Source organism: Telopea speciosissima, chromosome 2 (assembly GCF_018873765.1).
Source record: "Telopea speciosissima isolate NSW1024214 ecotype Mountain lineage chromosome 2, Tspe_v1, whole genome shotgun sequence".
In the NCBI taxonomy this organism is placed as follows: Eukaryota; Viridiplantae; Streptophyta; class Magnoliopsida; order Proteales; family Proteaceae; genus Telopea; species Telopea speciosissima.
Window position 1 is genome coordinate 58,887,400 of NC_057917.1, and position 21,018 is coordinate 58,908,417.

At 40.3% G+C, this 21,018-nt stretch overlaps 1 protein-coding gene across 1 annotated transcript in view; it reads right to left on the bottom strand.

Annotated features, from left to right (window-relative positions):
* Nucleotides 1-18,614, bottom strand: part of LOC122651780 (transcription initiation factor TFIID subunit 5) — a 65,661-nt gene extending 47,047 nt beyond the window's left edge. Inside the window, exons 1-7 of the mRNA XM_043845311.1 lie at nt 18,421-18,614; nt 16,247-16,328; nt 12,963-13,041; nt 12,737-12,834; nt 12,579-12,635; nt 5,627-5,714; nt 5,378-5,487 (exon numbers count right to left, since the gene is read on the bottom strand). Coding sequence (XP_043701246.1) covers nt 5,378-5,487; nt 5,627-5,714; nt 12,579-12,635; nt 12,737-12,834; nt 12,963-13,041; nt 16,247-16,328; nt 18,421-18,614 — 708 coding nt within the window. The remainder of the gene's footprint in view (nt 1-5,377; nt 5,488-5,626; nt 5,715-12,578; nt 12,636-12,736; nt 12,835-12,962; nt 13,042-16,246; nt 16,329-18,420) is intronic.
* Between the last annotated feature and the right edge of the window lie 2,404 nt (nt 18,615-21,018).

The window sequence follows — 21,018 nt, forward strand, 5'->3', positions numbered from 1 at the left end:
CAGGCACTGTTACTTGCAAGTATTGTCACAAACCTTACCATACCAAGGACAAATGTTGGAAACTTCATGGGAAACCAGCTGACTTTGAAGCTAAACGGGCTGCCAAGAAGAAGCCAAAAAATAAAGCAAACCACTCTGAAACTGTTACTACAGCCCTGGCTACAGACATTGGTCTACCCCAGGATGATCTACAAGCATTCCTACGTGTGCTAAGGACTTCCGCTGCTGCTGCCTCTACTACATCCGCTGCTACTGCCAATTCCTCTGCTCCTTCAAGTTCAAACTTTACCCAATCAGGTATTCCATTTGGTGGTTACTGTGCTTCTGTAGCTTCCCATCCTTGGATCATAGATTCTGGAGCTACAGATCACATGACCGGTCCTCCAGTCTATTCCATAGATATTCTTCTGCTTCTGGGAAAGACAAGGTTAAAGTGGTTGATGGTTCCCTTTCTTCCATATCTGGAAAAGGAATCATCAAGTGCACTTCCTCCCTTCCTTTGTCTTTTGCTTTGCATATTCCTAATTTTACTACCAATCTACTTTCCATTAGTAGTATTACTCGTGATCTTAACTGCAAAGTAACTTTTTTTCCTTCCCATTGTGTTTTTCAGGATCTAGCATCTGAAAAGACAATTGGATTGGGTAAAGTGCGCAGTGGATTGTACCTACTTGATGATGGCCGTCTCTCTCCACCACCATTACCTTCTCCGCTCCACCAGAACTCCTTGGTCTCTTCTGAACTTTACCAATGGCACTCTAGATTAGGTCACCCTCCATTAGGAATTTTAGCACATTTATTTCCTGCTTTAGTCATCAAATGTAGCAAGGATGATTTTTTTTATGAGGCTTGTGTTCTGGCCAAACAGACACGTTGTATTTATTCTTTATCAAATAAAAGGAGTTCTTCTTATTTTCATTTGGTGCATTCTGATGTTTGGGGGCCTAGTCGTAAACCCTCTCTTTCTGATCATCGTTGGTTTGTTTCCTTTATTGATTGTCATTCTCGACACACATGGGTTTATCTTATGCACACCAAAAGTCAAGTTTTTTCGTGTTTTCAACACTTTCATAAAATGATCCAAACTCAGTTCCAGGGTACTCTCAAAATTTTGAAAAGCGACAATGGAACCGAGTACAAGGAATCCCAATTTCAAAAATACTTTGCTAATAATGGAATTCTCCACCAGACTAGTTGCGTTGATATCCCGGCCCAAAATGGTGTGGCTGAAAGGAAGAACCACCACTTATTGGAAGTAGTTAGAGCATCGATGTTTGCTCGACATGTTCCATCCCAATATTGGGGTGATGCTGTCCTAACTGCAGCTTATCTTATTAATCGATTGCTTTCCCGGGTACTTGATTCCCGGAGTCCTGCTAATATTTTACTTGGGAATTCTTCCTTTATAATTCCACCCAAGGTGTTTGGTTATGTCTGTTATGCTAGATATACAAAACCGCATGGCAAACTTGAAACCCGTGGGTTACGGTGTATTTTTTTGGGTTATTCCCCAACCCAAAAAGGCTATAAGTGTTATCATCCTCCTTCCCGTCATACTATGGTCAATATGGATGTCATTTTTCATGAAATCCTTTCATATTATTCTTCACCACCTCTTCAGGGGGAGAGTTCTAGTGAAGATGTAGTTCCTTCTCTTGAGGCTCCCCTTCTTTTACCTACTATGCCTGCTGTCCAGCCCCCTACAGCTGTTGTCCAGCCTTCGATGGCTACTACTCAGCCTCATATGGTTGCTGCCCAGCCCCCAATGACTGCTGCCCCTTCACCCGAAGGGAATCCTATACAGGGGAGACCATGGAAACTAATGATGGTGATGTTCCATTCAAAGGGAGTTGACTCCAGTACAGAGAACCATTAGTAAATTTCAGAAGAGAATTCACGACTACAACGTTATCACCTATAAAAAGAGATGTTCCAGCAAAGGGCAACTTCAATCCACTGTAGCACCAATACCTATCCAATTGCCGACTCAGGATCCAGACTCTTCTTCTTCCGGTAAGCCTTCTTGCTCCGACCTACCTATTGCTCATCGCAAAGGAACTAGGACTTGCACTCTGCATCCCATATCTTGTTTCGTTTCTTATAGTTCTCTTTCTCTTTCTTTTCGTGCATTTGTATCTTCTCTTTCTTCAGTTTCCATTCCTAAAAATTGGCAGGAAGCATCTACAGATGGAAAGTGGAAGGCAATAATGTTGGAAGAAATGAGAGCAATAAGAAAAAATAATACGTGGGGTCTTGTGGCTCTTCCTCCAGGGAAAAAACCAGTGGGATGTAAATGGGTGTTTGTGGTCAAACAGAAGGCAAATGGAACAGTGGATTGATATAAGGCACGTTTGGTTGCAAAGGGCTTTACTCAGACATATGGAGTTAACTACCAGGAGACCTTCGCACCAATAGCAAAACTCAATACTGTAAGAGTATTGTTATCTTGTGCTGTGAATCTTGGATGGTATCTTCAGCAGTTGGATGTGAAGTCTTCCATGGAGAACTAGAGGAAAAGGTATATATGGACATTCCACCAAGCTTCTCTGATGGTACTACCAGGGGCAAGATTTGTAAATTGAAGAGGGCTCTCTATGGGTTGAAGCAGTCACCTATAGCTTAGTTCGGTAGATTTCACAAGGCTATGGTTTCTGTGGGATACAAACAAAGCAATGCTGATCATACCTTGTTCATCAAACGAGTTGGTGATAAGGTAACTATCCTCATAGTCTATGTTGATGATGTTGCAGTGACCAGCAATGATGGTGATGAGATCAACAAATTGAAGCTCTTCCTTGGTCGTGAGTTTGAAATAAAGGATCTGGGAACTCTAAAATATTTTCTAGGGATAGAGGTTGCTCAATCTTCAAAGGGCATCTTTCTTTCTCAAAGAAAATATATCCTAGATCTATTGTTTGAGATTGGAATGTTAGGGTGTCATCCTTCAGATACTCCCATGGAAGCTACTAGTAGACTTAGAGAGAGAAGGTGAACCTGTTGACAAAGATCGTCATCAACGATTAGTAGGCAAGTTGATCTACCTCTCCCATACACGACCAGACATAGCCATTGTCGTGAGTTTGGTAAGCCAGTTTATGCATGATCCTTATTCCTCTCACATGGATGCAGTTCTTCGCATCTTGCGATACTTGAAGTCTGCTCCAGGAAAAGGGATACTTTTATCTCCCAGTGGTCATCTCAAAGTTGAAGCTTATACTGATGCCGATTGGGCTGGTTCTACTGACAGAAAATCCATTTCGGACTATTGTTCATTTGTGGGTGGCAACCTTGTCACATGGCGTAGCAAGAAGCAGAATGTTGTGGCAAGGTCCAGTGCTGAAGCTGAATTCCGTGCCCTGGCACAAGGAATCTGTGAACTTTTGTGGCTTAGAGGATTGTTGCAGTATATTGGTGTTGCTGTCCACCTTCCCATGATGCTATATTGCGATAATAAAGCGGCCATTAGCATCGCTCATAATCCTGTCCAGCATGATCGCACTAAGCATGTGGAGGTTGACCGACATTTCATCAAGGAGAAGCTCGAAGCCGGACTCATCTGTGTTCCATTTTATGAAGTCTATTGATCATTTAGCCGATGTGTTCACGAAGGGACTAAGTGGCAAAGTGTTTCATCCTATTTTAGTCAAGTTGGGCATGCATGACATATATGCACCAACTTGAGGGGGAGTGTTGGATTGTATGGGCCAGAATTCCGTGGGGGTATTCTAGACTTTTTCCCTTTCATTATTTATGTTTTATGTTGTATGCTGTTATGTACTGCCTATGTCGGCTATGTTAGGGGCAGTTTTGTCCTTGTAATCTGTACTTCATTATTATAAATAAAGGCTTGGGGTCAGTCTTGATCATTCAAGCATTATTCCTAAATTTGTTTTGTTAACACCCTGGCTATGGCAGGATCCATAGAGTCGATGAGATAAGACATTACCAGATAATTTGAGACATTACCAGATAATTTGAGGTAACCCAATTATCCTGAGCAGTACCAGCAGTAGATGGCATAACAAAGTCCCCTGTGAAATAACCGAAATAGCCACAGGAACCAATTGCTAGATAACAAGACCGCGACCACATCAAGTAGTTGCTCCCATCAAGTTTAATAGAGCTAAGAGGGAACGAAGAAAAATCACGCTGACTGACTCCTTCCTGTCCAGTAGATATGGTGGTGGTTAAAACAGAGTCCATGGTTGCTGGTCAAGATAGATTTCAACAAAACATCAACACTTCTCAACGGATCCCAGAGAAAAACATCAACAAATCCCAGTTGAAGAAGGGATTTAGATCATGGCAAGGATAAAGACCCTTAGTGGGAGATAACTCACCGCCAAGGGTGAAGAAGAAGAGGTGGGGGCGTGCAGTGAAGGCCCTAGAAGAGGGCAGTTACGATGGTGGTGCCTAGTAGTGTTGTAGCCGAGACCAAGAGAGAGGGTGACAGCGGTGACAGTGGTGGTGCCTGGCGGTGCTGAAGCTGAGACCGAGAGAGAGGGCGACAGGGGAAAAACGAGAAAGGGAGAGGGAGAGGGAGAGGACGATGTTCTAGGGTTGCGTGATGAAGGGCATTGCAGTTAGGATCCCGATGTGGATCCTAGCTCTGATACCATTTGGAGAATAGGAATAATGGCTTGTGACTTTATGTTCACAGCCCCACTTTATTTATAATGATATGGAGAACATTCTAGAATAGGTACAAAGACTGAAATACCCGAAGGACAAAAATACCCTTGAACCCATATTACTACAGTTATCTTGGTTTGGGTACCCCAAGCATAATATGTCAAACATTGCGTACCTGAGCTGCAATTTCACGAAACGTTAGGTACCCTAGGCACCATTTACCCTTTATTTATTTATTTTGGTATTAAATGATCCCATGCTGCTCACCTATACACAAACTTATACACAAGCCAATAAAAATGTTAGAAATAGTATTATTTAGAGGAGAAAAAAAGTAAGTACAAAAAAAATCGACCGCCCAGAGTCCCAAGGCGCCCGCCTTGTTAAGTTAGAATAAGGCAGGGACCGCCAAGCCCTTGGAAACCTGCCCGGACGCGGGTGCAACACCTTGACAGCTATTATAGAGACCCAATGTTCTTACAAGTTCTGATCAAAATTTTTTCCCAATATATTCATAAAAGCATCCAGGAAACAAAGAAATGCCAAAGATTAATCAACATTAAAAGACAGAAATGTGTCAATAGGCAGTATCTACTATTACCAATAGATTGTTTTATCTGGAATTTTAACCACTTCGAACCGACTGAATAACTATTCAAGGTTCAGGAAAAGAAAGTTTCATAACCAGAAAATGAACCAAATTCATTGTTAAAAAAGGTCATGAGATATGTTTTCCTCGACTCACCCCCCAACGAATTTCTTGCTGATTAATCTGCTTAGCAGTATCATGGCTGCTCCCAACCAGAGTTACCACATCAGCATCATCGGAAATTGAACTGGGCTGGCCAGGAGAAACTGTGACAGATAATTCATAATTATGAGTGAAGCAGGACTAGTTAGCATTCCAATGTAAGGAAAGAATTACAAAAGAAAATTTGATCACATAATAACCATAATTTGATCATAATCCATGTTCACTTCATAAGAGTTATACCCTGAAAATTGATGTGTTCATTGATAATTCCGAGTATTGTAATCGATTGTGTTTTCTGTAGATATTGCAGCAGAAGTTCGTACGAGTACTGATTGGAGTGGGGAAGTAAAAAAGACAGTCAGCATTTGCAATGCCTCAAGTGAAAGCAGAGAGTCTATCTTAGCAATCATAGAAGGTTACAATAAATATAATATTGATTAAAGGATGTAACAGAGTAAAGCCATTGAACATGAGATAAGATCAACAAACTTAAAATTAAAATGCCTACAGGTTTAGAAGAAACTCCACATCAGCAATAGCTTCTTTTTTCCCTTTCTCTTATTGAGAAATACATATCAGTAATTGCTTTGTTGAACAATCAAACACCAGTTGTCTCAGACAACACAGAAAGAGACCTAATTAGCCACCAAAAATATAGGTTCTATAATTTCAATATGGTAGCCTAACAAGAAAGTCACTGTGTACAAGCAGGCTGTTTCCTCCCATCTCCAACTATGTGGACTGGTGCATGTTAGGCTATTTTTCTGCTGAGTATAGACTCTTTTTTCTCCCCCTCTCCATTTTCTGGCTCTCCTGGGCTTTCATAAACGTTTCAGGTTTCTTTCTTGGGGTGAGGGGAGCGGTTTCAATCAAATTCTATTATTAATGATCCTTTTCTATTTTCCAGGTGTTCCAATCCACAGCAAAAAACCACTTTTTTCCAGGCAATCTCTCCTCTTCCCTTTTTTCTCAACTGTAACAATCTTAGCTTCTTTGGGAGGATGAACAAGGATACTGTACAATGACACATGGAACTATAATATTATCTGTTGTAAATTCCCTGTCTCTGCTTTCTTCTAATTGCAGATACAGAGGAAGATCAATTCTAGGAGAGCACACAGACAATTGGGAGAGGCTAATAAAAATCTTTCTTAAGAAGGCACCTTCACCACCCCATAAATGAACCTCTTACTAGTCAATACTCTCAATTTCTGTTAATGGTTTGTGTCTAGATTCATTGAATGTGTGTGTGTACGGGAAGGATTGTGGCTCATCCTTACCTAACATTCCCTATTTGTAATCCCTTCCCCTATGTATAAATAAAGGCGGCCTCTATCAATCCAGACAAACCAATCTATTCTCTGAATCTCTTCCTCCAATCTCTTCTTCTCAACTTGGTATCAGAGCCCAAAACCCTAAAACCAGTAGAGTCACCATCACAAGTTCTAGAGGCTCTGGCCTCACTGGTCAAGATTGGTAGACTGAAACATGCTCCAACGTATGTCGCACCACGCATGACTGACTGACCCCACTTACCTCTACTGACCACCGTACGCCGTATCACAGCTGCGACTTGTGCACCGCTGCCGGTCGCCTTTCGCTGGACTCCACCAGCTACTGTCAGGCTTCCTAAAGCCTGCCTTAGTGCCTTACTACCCTTACCATCACTGGCACTGCCAGCTCCCAGCTGCCCCTGCCGCCCTCTCCAGCCGGGTCTAACAACATTGAATGGGTCTAATTATCTTGCTTGGTCACGGGCTTGCCTACTGACTATTCAGGCAAATCATTCCTCAGGGTATTTGACTGGTGAGCACGGTTTAAACTTTAAAGTATCGGTACATATCGGCCGATACGTATCAGTCGGTACCAATACGATACATACCGATACGTCTCTTTTTTTTTAAATGGTCTGTCTCGGACTGTATTGAAATGTATCAACCGATACGATACGATAGGTATCGATACGTCCAATAAAGGGTTCTGTGGGTGGTTTAATACGTATCGATATGTATCGATACGTATTGGCTAATACGGCTTGATACACACCGATACGTACCGATACCATCAATACATTCCATAAAAAGAGCCATTTCCACTCACAGACTCGATACAACTCCTATTCTAACAGAAAAATGAAGGAAAACTCTCAACCAAAAGACTAAAATCTTGCATTTAATCTTGATTTTTCACACATTTGGACTCAAAAATGAATCAAGGAGTGGTACAACATCATCCAATACTCTTCATGGCTATAGACGATTACAACATGTAAGAAACATCATCTTTTATAACATTTTCAATTTAATGCACTTGTTTGGTTATACATTATTCTCCATTTTAGTGTTTATGCATGACACTTGTTATAAATTGCTTATATATATTGTTTTTTGTTCCAAAATGTATTTCCATGTGTATCTTGACCATTTCTATGCATATCTGTTGTGTTCAATATGTATCTCCAATACGATATGATACATCTCTTAAAATCACCCAACTGATACGATACTCAATAACGATACTTTAAACCTTGCTGGTGACACCCCTATGCCCACCGAAAGTACTACAAAAACACTTGGTTGGCCAATGATGCACTGGTCATGTCTTTTCTCCTCAATTCCTTGGAACCTAATATCAGTGCTAGTTCTGTTCTTATGAATGCTGCAAAGGAGTTATGGGATGCAGTGCACCAGACTTATGCCCAGACCAGTAACTATGCCCATATTTATGAGCTCCACCGCCAAGTTCGTGAGACTACACAAAAGGAATTATCTCTTACAGCCTATTATGCTGTCTTGAATGCCCTCTGGCAACGACTGGATTTCTATCATCCGATCCCTATGGCTTGTACTACTAATGCCACTACCTTTCAGTGTGAGCGTGAAATGGAACGCATCTATGACTTTCTTACCAGCCTGAATCCAGAGTATGATCAGATTCGATTATTCAAATTCTCGACAGAGACAAGTTTCCCACACTCCTTCAAGCATACAATCTATTTCAACATGAAGACGATCGTCGATCTGCCATGATGCCATCTATTGTTCCTACTCGCTTGGCTCTGGTTTCTACTCTTGCAAGCATGGACTCCTCTGGTACTAAGTCTGCACCTGCTGCAAGAGAGCCAGTCAAATGTGACTATTGTGGCAAAGCCCGCCACACCCGTGAGATATGTTGGAAACCCCATGGTTGCCCTAAAGGGGGGTCGTGCAAGGAAACAGGGCTCCACTTGCCACCAGGCACATCTCTCTGAAACTACAGCTCTCAGCTTGGACCAGCACCTGCCTCCGTAACTACGGAGACTTTCTCTTCACATCAGTTACTAGCCCTTCAACGCAAGATGTCTCAACTTGGTACTTCTTCTACGCACAGCCCTACCCCCTACCTCTCATCTTGCCCAATCAGGTATTTTTCATGTCTCGTCTGATTCTAGTTCTTCCTGGCCCCTTGATTCCAAAGCTTCAAATCATATGACTAGTTCTTCAAACCTGTTTTGTTCATACCTCCCTTATTAGGGTAAGGACAAAGTTCGAGTGATTGATGGCTCCTTATCAACAATTTCGGGTAAAGGTTCAATGAAATGTTCTCCAACTATTTCCTTGTCTTTTGTTCTCCACGTTACTAATCGTTGTGCTAACTTGCTTTCCATTATCGTCTCACCGTTGCATTGAACTATTGTGTCTCATTTTATTCTATTCACTGTCTTTTTCAGGATTTAGGGACGAAAGCAATGATTGGATATGGTAGAGTCTGGGATGGGCTGTATTATCTGGATTCAGTCTTACTACTATGACTCACTCGACTTTCTGCTCATACTTCTTCACACTGACGGTGTTCTTCACCAAGTACACCGATGGCATCAACATCTTGGTAATCCTTCTTTTCATACTTTGGGTCTGATGTTTCCTTCTTTAATAAAGGACTATAGTCCAGACAAGTTTCACTGTGATACTTGTGAGTTGCCTAAACATACTTGTGTTTCTTATATTCCAAGTTTTAATAAAAGTAAAATTTCTTTTTTGTTTCTCACTCTGATGTGTGGGGACCTTCTCGCATTATTGCTAGGGATGGTTTCCAATGGTTCATCACTTTTATTCATAACTACACTCGCCTAACGTGGGTTTATCTTCTTTAGTACAAATCTGAGGTCTTTACATGTTTCCGTTCCTTTCTCACCTTGATCCAGACCTAGTCATTGTTGCACTGTATCGGATCGAGTATCGGTCATCTTCAAAACCGATACGATACCAATACAGTATCGGCATGGATCGGTCGTATCGGACAAGTTTACCCTTAGCTTTCCTTAAAAATAGATTTTCTTGACTATTTTACCCCTTGTCCGTACCGTTCCACCGATATCGGTCACCTTCAAAACCGCGCACTATCGGCCGTATCGGGCGATCCGATACCGATACCGATACCTCAAACCATGGACCCAGTTTGATGCAAAGGTTCAGATCCTTCGAAGTGATAATGGTACCGAATACATTGATACTAGTTTTAGTCCGTATCTCGATGAAAATGGTATCATTTACCAAACTTCCTGTGTACTACGCACCCCAGAACAAAATGGAATTCTTGAGGGGGAGAATATTACGTCAGAGATTCTTTCAAGCCCATTTGTTATTGACATTGTTCAAAATTGAGGGGGAGCAGTCTATATAAGATAGTGGCAAGGGAGAGAATGCTCCCAAACCAAACTTGCTCACATACTCCCGACGGAAGGATCAGACAAAGCAGCCTACGATGAACCTACTACGTCAATCGACACTTACTGGGCTACATCCTTCATCTCAATCAGGTAATATGGATCCTCCTATTGATACTTATGACATTAATGTTCCTCTTGCTATTAGGAAGGAGGTTAGAACATGCACTAAACACCCCAATTCTAACTTTGTTTCCTATGACTCCCTGTCCCCATCCTATCGAGCCTTTGTTTCCTCTATGTCTTCTGCCTCTATTTCGTAGGGTTGGAAAGGTGTTATGTCTGATCCTAAGTGGACAGATGCTATGATAGAAGAAATGCAGACTCTGAGGAAAAATGGCACTTGGGAGCTTGTTTCCCGACCAAAGGGAAAGAAGCTAGTGCAATGCAAATGGTGTTCACTGTAAAGCATAAGGTAGATGGAACCACTAAGAGGTACAAGGCAAGGTTAGTCGCCAAGGGCTTCACTCAAACCTATGGCATTGACTATCAGGACACTATTACCCCTGTAGCCAAGATGAACTTAGTTCATGCTTTGCTATCATGTGCTGCTAATCTGTGATGGAATCTTCAACAATTAAGACATAAAAATGCCTTCCTAAATGGCGATTTGGAAGAAGTTTACATGGACATTCCTACAGGTTTTGCATCATCATCAACCACTGGGAAAGTGTGCCATTTACGAAAATCCCTCTATGGTATAAAACAGTCTCCACGAGCTTTGTTTGCTCAATTCCTGAAGGCAATGCAAAAATTTGGCTACAAGCAAAGCCAGGCTAATCACACCCTGTTTGTCAAACATAAGGATAATAAAGTTACTGCTCTCACCGTGTATGTAACTGTTGATGATATAGTGGTGATAGGGAGTGATGATGTTGAAATCTCCAAGATAAAATCTTAGTTAGCCAAGGAGTTCAAGATTAAGGATTTGGGACCTCTCAAAAACTTCCCAGGAATAGAAGTTGCCTAATCTAGCAAAACCATCTTCATTTCTCAAAGGAAATATGTCCTAGACCTTCTCAATGAGACAAGAATGCTCGGATGTAAACCAACTGATTCGCCTATTGAGATAAATCATCATCTCAACAACAAGGGTAGTGATCCAGTTGATAAAGAAAGCTATCGAAGACTTGTTGGCAGACTGATATAGCTCTCACTTACTCAGTCGGATATTGCATATGTTGTAGGGATTGTGAGCCGGTTTCTACATGATCCTCAAACTGCACATGTCGAGGCAGGATTTCGGATCCTAAGATATTTAAAATCACCTCCTGGAAAAGGAATGTTATTCTCTAACAACGGCAATCTTAAGCTAAAAACCAACAAGGCGACCAAGGCGTCTAAGCCCCCTCCAATCCTTGGTCGCCTTGTTGGTTTCGCCCTGCATCTAGGCCCCCTCCAACGCCTTAGGTCACCTAGACAACTATGGTTCACCTTTTCCTTGTTTTCACTCACATGGACAGAATCAAGCAGATTCAATAAAAGGCAGGGCTCCAGTCGCAGACCTAAAGGCCTGGCAGCTGATAGGTGGAGAGAGGATCCATGCCAGATTTATTCTACCCACCGCAGTAAGACGGGGATTTAACACATACTTGAAGGCATCTCCCATCATTTTGTGGAATGATCTTATAAGATTGTCAAGTTGAAATGTTAAAAAACAAAAAAAAAAAGAGCAGCCCAGTGCACGAGGCTCCTGCTACTGCAGAGTCTGGGAGGGGCAAATGTACGCAGCCTTACCCCATGCTACGCAGGAGAGGCTGTTTCCAAATTTTGAACCCCGCAACCAATAGGTTTGCAATAGCACAACTTAACCGTTGCGCCAAGGCTCACCCACTCAAGTTGAAATGTTAATACCACATTATTTACACAAGAATTGCCAAATGGCCTTCATCGGAAACAAAAGGGAAAAAAAGAAGAAATAGTAACTGGAGGCAGTGTAGTTTATGTGGAGTCAATGACTAGAGGTTTTGAGTTGCTGAGGCGAGTGGTGGACTATTCAATCGCTAGGCTTTGTTAGCCAACAAAATTTACTCTTCACACCATAGTTATCAAGGCGGCAAGGCGACCTTGGCGTTGGAGAGGGTCTAAAATCAAGGCAACAGTGCAACACCAACAAGGCGCCCAAGGAGCCTAGACGCTTAGGCCTTGATAACTATGCTCCAGGTCCACGCGCTTTGGTCACGTTGCGTCCAGGCCCCCTCCAATACCTTGGATCTCCTAGACGTCGTGACAACTATTAACAGTTGACCCATATGACAGAGCAACAGCATTTTTGACATGGACCATAATATCAAGTTATCACCTCAAGGAAAAAAACATATGCAAAAAAGGCAATCAACTCAATTGACTAACAACTTGGTATTAATCAATGCCCATTGGGTCTTCTGGACCAATTAGTCAATATCATGCAACTAGTACCCAAGTCAACCAGTATTTATGAAATGACTACTTGGAAATCTAAACAGAAGAGGAAAATTGTTAAATTACCTGACACATCTTTATGTTGATTTTGCTCTGCCTCAGAGAATGTGCAAATTCCATCTCCTGCGTAAAAGTAATGATAATAACACAATCAAAACTTTCGCCACCTCGATCCATTTAAATATAGTATAATGCATCACAAAAGCAGATGAGATTAAAGTAACCTCCAGATGCAAGGGCGAAAGAACGCCTTCCAGCTTTTGAAGGTCTCGTAAATGCATCAGTTCATGGTCTTCGCGGAAGCTATTGAAGAACGTTCTAGCTGGGGATGCCCAATACAATTATGTACAAATAAGCATAACAACTGTCACTCAGTTATTGCAATAACACAAGTTCGAGAAGTTGCAGTAAGAAGCATCATTACATAAAAGCCCAAAAATTAAAAAATACCTTCCTGGGTGTGCCCTTTTGCCACAAGATCCATGAAACAATGGATAAATACTGGATAGAGCACACGAAGTAACTCATGCTGCACAATTCAAAAAATAGTAGTAAATTAATATGGGGAATGATTGATAGGCCTGCAGAAACACAGACATGCAAGTATCAACTATTCTATTTCCAACACCAAGAATTTTGCTTAGTTTGACCATCATTGATCAATTCATGAATTGCAGAAGTTACATACCAAGATTTCTTTAGATTAGAATCTCAAGGAAGTTCATTAAATTTTTAGGATTTACCAATAAAATGATTAACACCTTAGCAAAAGATGGGATTTTACAGGTAGTCATTTTAGTCCAAGTACTTTTAACTTCCACCATTCCATGCACATTTTCATTAATAGTTTATCCTATTACTACTAATCCATATAAGATAAATAAAAAAGGAACATGGGGTTATGGGTTGCATACGTGTTTTATACATGGAGGAGACCTGTTCAGCATCATTGTTCAAGAGAAAGAACCCACAATTGCTGTAAATTAACTGCTTATATAATTCTAGTTCAAAAACAGATACAAAAGAGCCACCATGAGATATACATATAGCCATCTGCTTACATAACTTCAAGTAAGTAAGATCCCATTGTTCTTCCCATTCTTTTCCTTTTTCCTTACAACAATCATCTCTCTATAGAAGGCTATCTCAAATCAAGATGTTGACATGAAGGGAAGATAAAGCTGTTGAGAGATCTCCTTCATTTGTTTATTTACTCATGATAAGTAAGATTCTATTTTGTTTACTATTGGGTGTTGATAAATTATACTCCAGGCAGTACCATCACAAGAAGGGAGGAACCAGGCCTGCAGTTCCTTGAATGAACCTGTTTCAGTTCAACCGAACCATCTTCAGTTGATTCAGGCCAGACCTGATGCAGTTCAAACTTCAAAGAAAGAAGAAACTAAGAGGGGCCAGCCAGCCTAGCCATCGAGCAGCCCAGTTGGACCCTGCCCTGTGATTGAGCTAGGTCCACTTAATGGGCCAGACTTAAGCCCATCAGCTAGCCCTTTAAGAAGTCTATGCGGGAGGGCCTATTTACTAGCTTCTAGGTTAGTTTCTATTTCTATGTTCAGTTGTTTAACGTCCACAACATATGTGGACCTTTTATTTAGTGGTTTCTATTTTCTTACCTTCCTTTTAGAAGTAGGATACTATTTATAATGAAAGAGCCTTATAGCTCGAGCCCAATGATTTTGAGATGATGAACAAAGCTTGGTTTTATGCCATGGTTCCTGTGAGATGCAGTTGAGAGGTGTGAAGCCTTTGTGGTTAGTGAGAGACTGGCCAAGGCCATTGGTGAGAGGCCTTGGTCATATTCCCCTTCTTCCCTCCCTTTCTCTTCTATCCTTTTCTTAGTTTCTATTTTTCAACACTGCTACAAGGTCTGATCAGTTAGGTATCGAACCACCCTATCCATACTGGTGTTGCTGCTGTTTTACCACTTGAAGAGGTATCCATCAATCCATTAACAGGAGTTGAGATTGAAGCCTTCAGCCATCCCTGTGGCACTGTTTGTTGGGCTCCTACTGTAGCAGGTTACAAACCCTATTAACTCTTACGGCCAATAGTTTGGCTTGGTGTTTTGAGGTCAAAATCTCCCTATTGGATCCTTTCTTCGATACCATTCTCAGACACTTCCAGTGGTTGGATCTGTGCTATGGTCTGTAAGTTACCATTTTCTTTCATGAGCTGTTGCACCACCTTCCTGCCATCATAGTTTGGTGATCTCTTGAAGAGTTAGGACACACATTACCCATTCCATCGACAGGACTTGTGTCCCATCTACTACTGTTCATTGGCTGATTGCTGTAGGTTTAATGTTTTAGTAACTAATTGCTATTTTGGGTTTGAACTTGAAACCTGTGATCTGCCCATCAGTTGACTCAAATAATATAAGGGTTTTCTATTGTAACCGAGACCTACCACTGATATCAGTTTGAGAGTATTTACCCTAGGATTTGTGAGTTATTCATAGTTTCTAATTATGTACAGCAAGTTGATATTTACTTCGATCTGCAGTACCTGTTGATCCAACCATTGGATTGCTCTCATCTTGGGAAGGTTAAGTAACGTTTCAGTGTCCTTATTGTTGACCTACTTTTAGGTCTAATCCAAGCCCTATTTCAGTGGCTTTTAAGCCCTCTATATTGCTGTACAACAGTAATTGACAGTCCTACTCATGGGTTGGGTATTTGTTTACTGTTTAGTGAGCATAGGACCAACCAGGCTGGGTGTTTTTTGGTTCATCCAAAGCCAGTCCTAATTAATCCAGTCAAAGTCTTAATCAAAGAAGGATCAAAACTAATTAATGTATGTGTGAAGAATTTGAGAAGCATTTTCTAATTAATAGAAGGGTCAAAAGTAATTAATGCTTGTGCGCAGAATTTGAGATGCATTATCTAGTTAGTTACAACTTACAACTATTATCTAAAGTATTGGAAGATATTATTTCAGTCAATAAGTCAGTCCATTGATGGTTGTGTAAGTCTTTGAAAATGTAAGTCAGTCCATTGATGATTGTGCAAGTCCTTGAAAACGTAAGTTTGTCTATTGATGTTTGTATAAGTCATGGAAAATATAAGTCAGTCCATTGATGGTTGTGTAACAGTGCAAGTCCTTGAAAATGTGCAATTCATTAAATGGTCAAAGAGTCTAGGAGAAAGTCCCAATGAGAGTCTAGAACCCTACCAGTCACTGTATAAAAGGTTTGCCTATAAGCATTTTGAAACAAGTTAAAAGTTGAATGAAATTCCTAGTTTTTTATGCCAACAATTGTGTGCTGCAATGGAGCCTAGTGAGATGCTTGGTTGCTTGGTGAAGTGCCCTGTTTTGGTTCTATTAAAATTGCTCAATTCTAGTTGTGTTCTCACCTCCCTTCGATCCTGTCTATTGAGGATTCTGATTTTGTTACAAGGACTGAACCAGGATCCCATTATTGGGCTTCTTCTTACACTAAGCATAATTGTTCCTTGTTTTTATTTTTGGAGAATACAAATAGTTCAACTGGCAGTCAAGTTGCAATGTTGAAGGCCATGCAAGGCAGTCAGGTCAGAAAAATTATAAAACCAAACAAAGGAGTCAGTGTTCATGGGACTATGGTCAGCAGCAAGAGGATCACCACAGTTTCAAGAGTTAATATCATAATCAAACGTCACTCTCGCAACCATAGCAAAAATGCATGAATTTTAGTTTGCTTCATTTTGATGAAAGCATACTTAACTTAAAAAAATTACCTTGTACAAATCCAAAGAACTATATGTCCATGACCGTAATTTATTATATCCCTCGTGGTACTGCATTGGACCATTCTCTGGTCTGAAAAACAAGAATAGCCATTAGAATTGTAAAAGTATCCGCTACAATTACAATCACAATCACATAAGAAGAATAGAACAAGGGTGTGTCACTGGATATTATTTATGCAACCCGTTAAAACTATACTATCGAATGCAACACAGTGGATGCACATAATATAAGTGTGGAGTGTTTGTGGCTGTCCGTGCATCTTTGTGTATAGAGGGAGAGAAAAATACAGAACTAGAAGGAAAGAAGCCAAAAAAACTCGAAGTGGTTTTGCTCAATTGGTACATGCCAAACAGCTTCACAAGCAAGTAAATGAGAATAGGGATCCAAAGCACCTCCAAAAATCTTTTTGCACAGTCATATAATGAATCAAATGTTACAGATGAGATTCAAGAATCTATGACATTCCCTCCAGAGACTTCAGATAAACAACTTTTTTTCTGCATAGAAAACCAATTCATATACCCATTTAAAAGACAGAGACTAATCCAAGTGCCTGTGTCAGCTAAATGGATCTCTCTAAAACATTCGACCCTGTTTATGGCCATACCTACTGCTTTTCATCAAAAAAGAAAGGAGATATCCAGCATCAAGTAACAAAAGTGTTTTTTCTTTCCCAGTATTCTAACACAAGTTATTCTGGCCATCCCCTTGTCCTTTTAGTGCTTTCAAACTGCGCCATATAACTCCGCCTAATCATTACTCATTATTCTTCATTGCACATGACCGAAACATTGCAGTCAAGCTTCCAGATGACCCTACCATTGCAGTCAATCTTCCCTCAACAGCTATCAGTACTACTCTTAAGTATCATTTCTGAGTCTAATACTTTCTAGTCTTGCCAATAACTGGTCCCAGCAAAATTATTCTATACATGTTTTCATGTTCACACAATATTCTAGTCCATAACACCTGGCTGATCATATGATCCATCTCGTAATACTTAAGCAGCACTTTATCGGTCTACATCATGATCAACCACACAGACATTCTGAAAACACCTCTCCATGTTATCCACCATCCAATAGTTCTATGAGTAATATCATCTTCAATCTTTACCTCCTTGAGGAATGATTGAACCAAGTAAACAAAAATGACACTTGGAATCTCATGGTTATGAATATTAACAAATCCATCATTTCCACTCCTATTCATTGAAAAATGATGAATAATTGAGAAAGTATCAGAAACAGAAAAATTGTACAGTTAGAGGAGAGAACCACCCAGCTACCAAAGAAAGAGTCATTGAGACCATAATAACAAAAGGAAAAAGAAAAGACCCACCATCTTGCCAGATCTCACCCGACTAGATAATGTCCAATAACCACATGCTCCCTCATCCATTTTGGTACAGTGTGCCCCAAAACCTTTTGAGTCTAAAAACTCCTAGTTATACTACCCCTTTTGTATTGTCAATAAAAATGACAACGCTCCCTCATACATTTTGTTACAGTGTGCCCCAAAACCTTTTGACTCCAAAAACTCCTAGTTATACTTTGGCATTACCCCTCTTTTGTATTGTCAACAAAAATGATATCATTAAAGATAAATACCACGAAATCTCCTCCTGTAAACGCCTAGTCAACTAGTTCAAAAACTAATAAAAAGAGCTTTAAAAAAATTTAGATAGAGTTTTAACTGTGGAAATGGATTCGTGCAGCCAACTCAAGTGGTTAGGATTAGCCAATGTTGATTCTGAATTGAGAAATCAGACAGGCCAAATGAAAGTTGAGAATACAATGGAAAAAACTTGAAATGCATGATGTAAGTCCAACTGTAGATTGTGGCTTCCAAGAATGCACCAACGGTGGATTGCAATCAAAGACGTAATATAACTTGCTTAAGCATGTACTTAAGTTCCAACACCAACTCAACACAAGCACCATTCAAAAGAGTGCCAAGCACAAAGGCATGCACCAAAGCTCTTCTTCTGACCCTATCCGAATAGTTCCTGAATCTCTCTATAAAAACTAACAAAGAAGCCCTAATCTGTATATTTTCTCTCCAGATAATGTAAAACCCGAGCATGAAGCTCGCTATTTATAATTTCAAAGATTTAGATGAAACAAAACATGTAGGGTTTAGGAAGAGATAGAGCGCTTACTCAGAAAAAGTAAGGATCTTCTTGGCAACTTCAGGATCAGTCTGTGAAGCAGCAGCAGAGGACCTCTTACTTTGCTCTTCCTGGAGGGCAAGCTCTGTTTGCTTAAAGCCCCTCTTCTTAAGATACGCAATCACAGCTTTCTCGATTTCTTCTTCCTCCATTTCCCTGCCAAGAGAATCAAAGAAAATGGGCATACCGCCTATAGCTCAAACGTCCCCTTCTTTATATGTAGGGTTTTTTTCAAATGCCCCCCTGAAAGTGGCCAAACTTCCAGATGTCCCCTGAACTTTCAGTAATTCCACATGCACCCCTGTTTTCCAAACTAAGTACCACTATAGTCTCTCCCGTTAGACAGAGACGTTATGTGATAACAGATCCTAGTTTTGTAACATTTGTAGACTATTCCGCCCCTTGATAGGGTAGAATGACCCATTTGACCTCACTTAAGCATATGATTGTTAGAGCAAAGCAAAAGAGGGAATCGAGCTTCAGATTTGCAACTCAACCCTGCAACTCATCTTCCTCTCTTACACAGTTACACTTCATCTTCGCGGCTAGTGAGGGTACTGATCTCCTCTCGCTCTTGCACTACATCTTCGTGGCCAGGTGAGGGAATTGTTCTCCTCTTGCTCTTGCACTTCATCTTCGTGGCTGTTCTTGGAGAAAAAAGGACTAACAATTTAAGCGAAAACCTGCAAGTCTTCATCTCATTACTACAACTTTCACTATCAGAGGACCTCATATACACTGTAAGTGAAAACCCCTAACAAACTAAGGTCTATCTCGTTATGATTATTGTGTATATTGAAACGATGTTAAACTAGGGGGGTTTTTTTATGAATATGAATAGTTAAGTTTAATTTCGGTGAAATAGGTTTAGGGTTTATGTTAAATAGGTTTAGGCTTTATGTAATTTGTTATTCAATTGGTTCAAATTGTTATGATTTTGGTTTAATTTGGATATTTGGATCATATTTCTTTATGTGATGATTGCTTACTTTTGGCGGTTTAGGGATCATATTTGGAGTTTGGGATCATATTCTAGTTCAATTAGTTGTTGAGCTTGAATGCAACATCCCTTTAATTTCACTTGGATTTTTTGCTTATCATGTCACCAAGATCAGCTTTATTGTTGGATGTTCACTAGACATGTGACATTCAGTACCCTTCTATTGAACATATAATTCTTCATTTTCATGGGACTGTGAGTGACTATGGGGAGGCTCAATGGGTTAGTGCATTAGGCTTTTGGTTGGGATATGTTTGACACTGGGCAGGTTTGGCTAGCTTGGTAGGGTGCCCAAACCCAAGCCAATGACTTGAATTTGTCTGTTCCAACCCCCACCCTTCATGTCTGTGTTCATGCTTGAAGCCACTAATTTTTTAAATTGTTTTGTGTTCATGCTTGAAGACATTCACTTGTTAAATTATTAAATCTGTTAAAATGAATGCTTGAATCTAATATTTTGTTAAGCACTTGGGTTTTGTTTATGATTACAGATATAAATTTGTTGAATGGCTAATATGGTTTGCTTGTTGGTGTACCATTATATGAGGGTTGAATCTAAATTGGTAGATGTGGATAGGTTTGGTTATCTTGAGATGATTGGGGATATATACAACTCAGTTTTGAGTCATATACCTAAGGGAATGTCTGTCAACTTTACAGTGAAATGTGTAACATCCATGAAAGATATAGATGTGCAGAGTGACAGAGATATAATAAAGATGTTTGATGAGTTCAATGAAATGGATGATATACATCTTTATGTTTACAATGCACAAGTGACCGAGCAAACTGAATGTACTACCATCAATGGACACATATTGAGAGTGATTGGTGGTGATACTGTAATAGATTGGCCAGAAATGGGAGCATAAGTGTTTACTCCTGTTGAGTTGATTGACAACCAAAATCAGAGATAAGTAAGTTTTAGTAGGCCACCAAAAGCTGATATACGTAGGGATGGTTCAATTGCAAGATCAGCCACACCCACAATTGGTAGGGGGGTACACCCATAGTAAGGAGAGAGGGGCAGTCCACAGTAGGTATGGGGGTACACCCACATTTGGGAGTATGAGTACACCCATTACGGGGAATGCTACTGTGAGGACAGATTCTACCCACACTGCTGTTCTTAGAGGAGGACATAAAAGTAGTCCAATTGGTGTCTCATTTTTCAATCAAAGTAACGCAACATTGAGTGACACTGGTATGGCTGTTGAAAAGGTTGGCATGTCAAGTAGATGTGTAGACAGAGGTGGTGTCTTTGTTAGGACTTCTAGCACAACTTCTACTACCGTTGAGCAAGATGTTCCTGCAGCTAGTAATGTACATGACAGTGAAAAATGATGAGATGAAGTGGAAGATACTGACACATTAGATGATGATTACTTGGTAAGAGAATCAGATGAAATGTCTGACAGTACAAATGAAGATGATTCAGGATTTGAAGAAGAAGGAAATGAGGACATAAGACAGCAGAAAAGTAATGAAACAACAAGTACAGAATGTGAGTCTGAAAATGGAGAGGAAATATTGTACATAGATGGTGTTGTAGACTAACACATTATACTGAGTGTTGGTCAAGAGTTTAT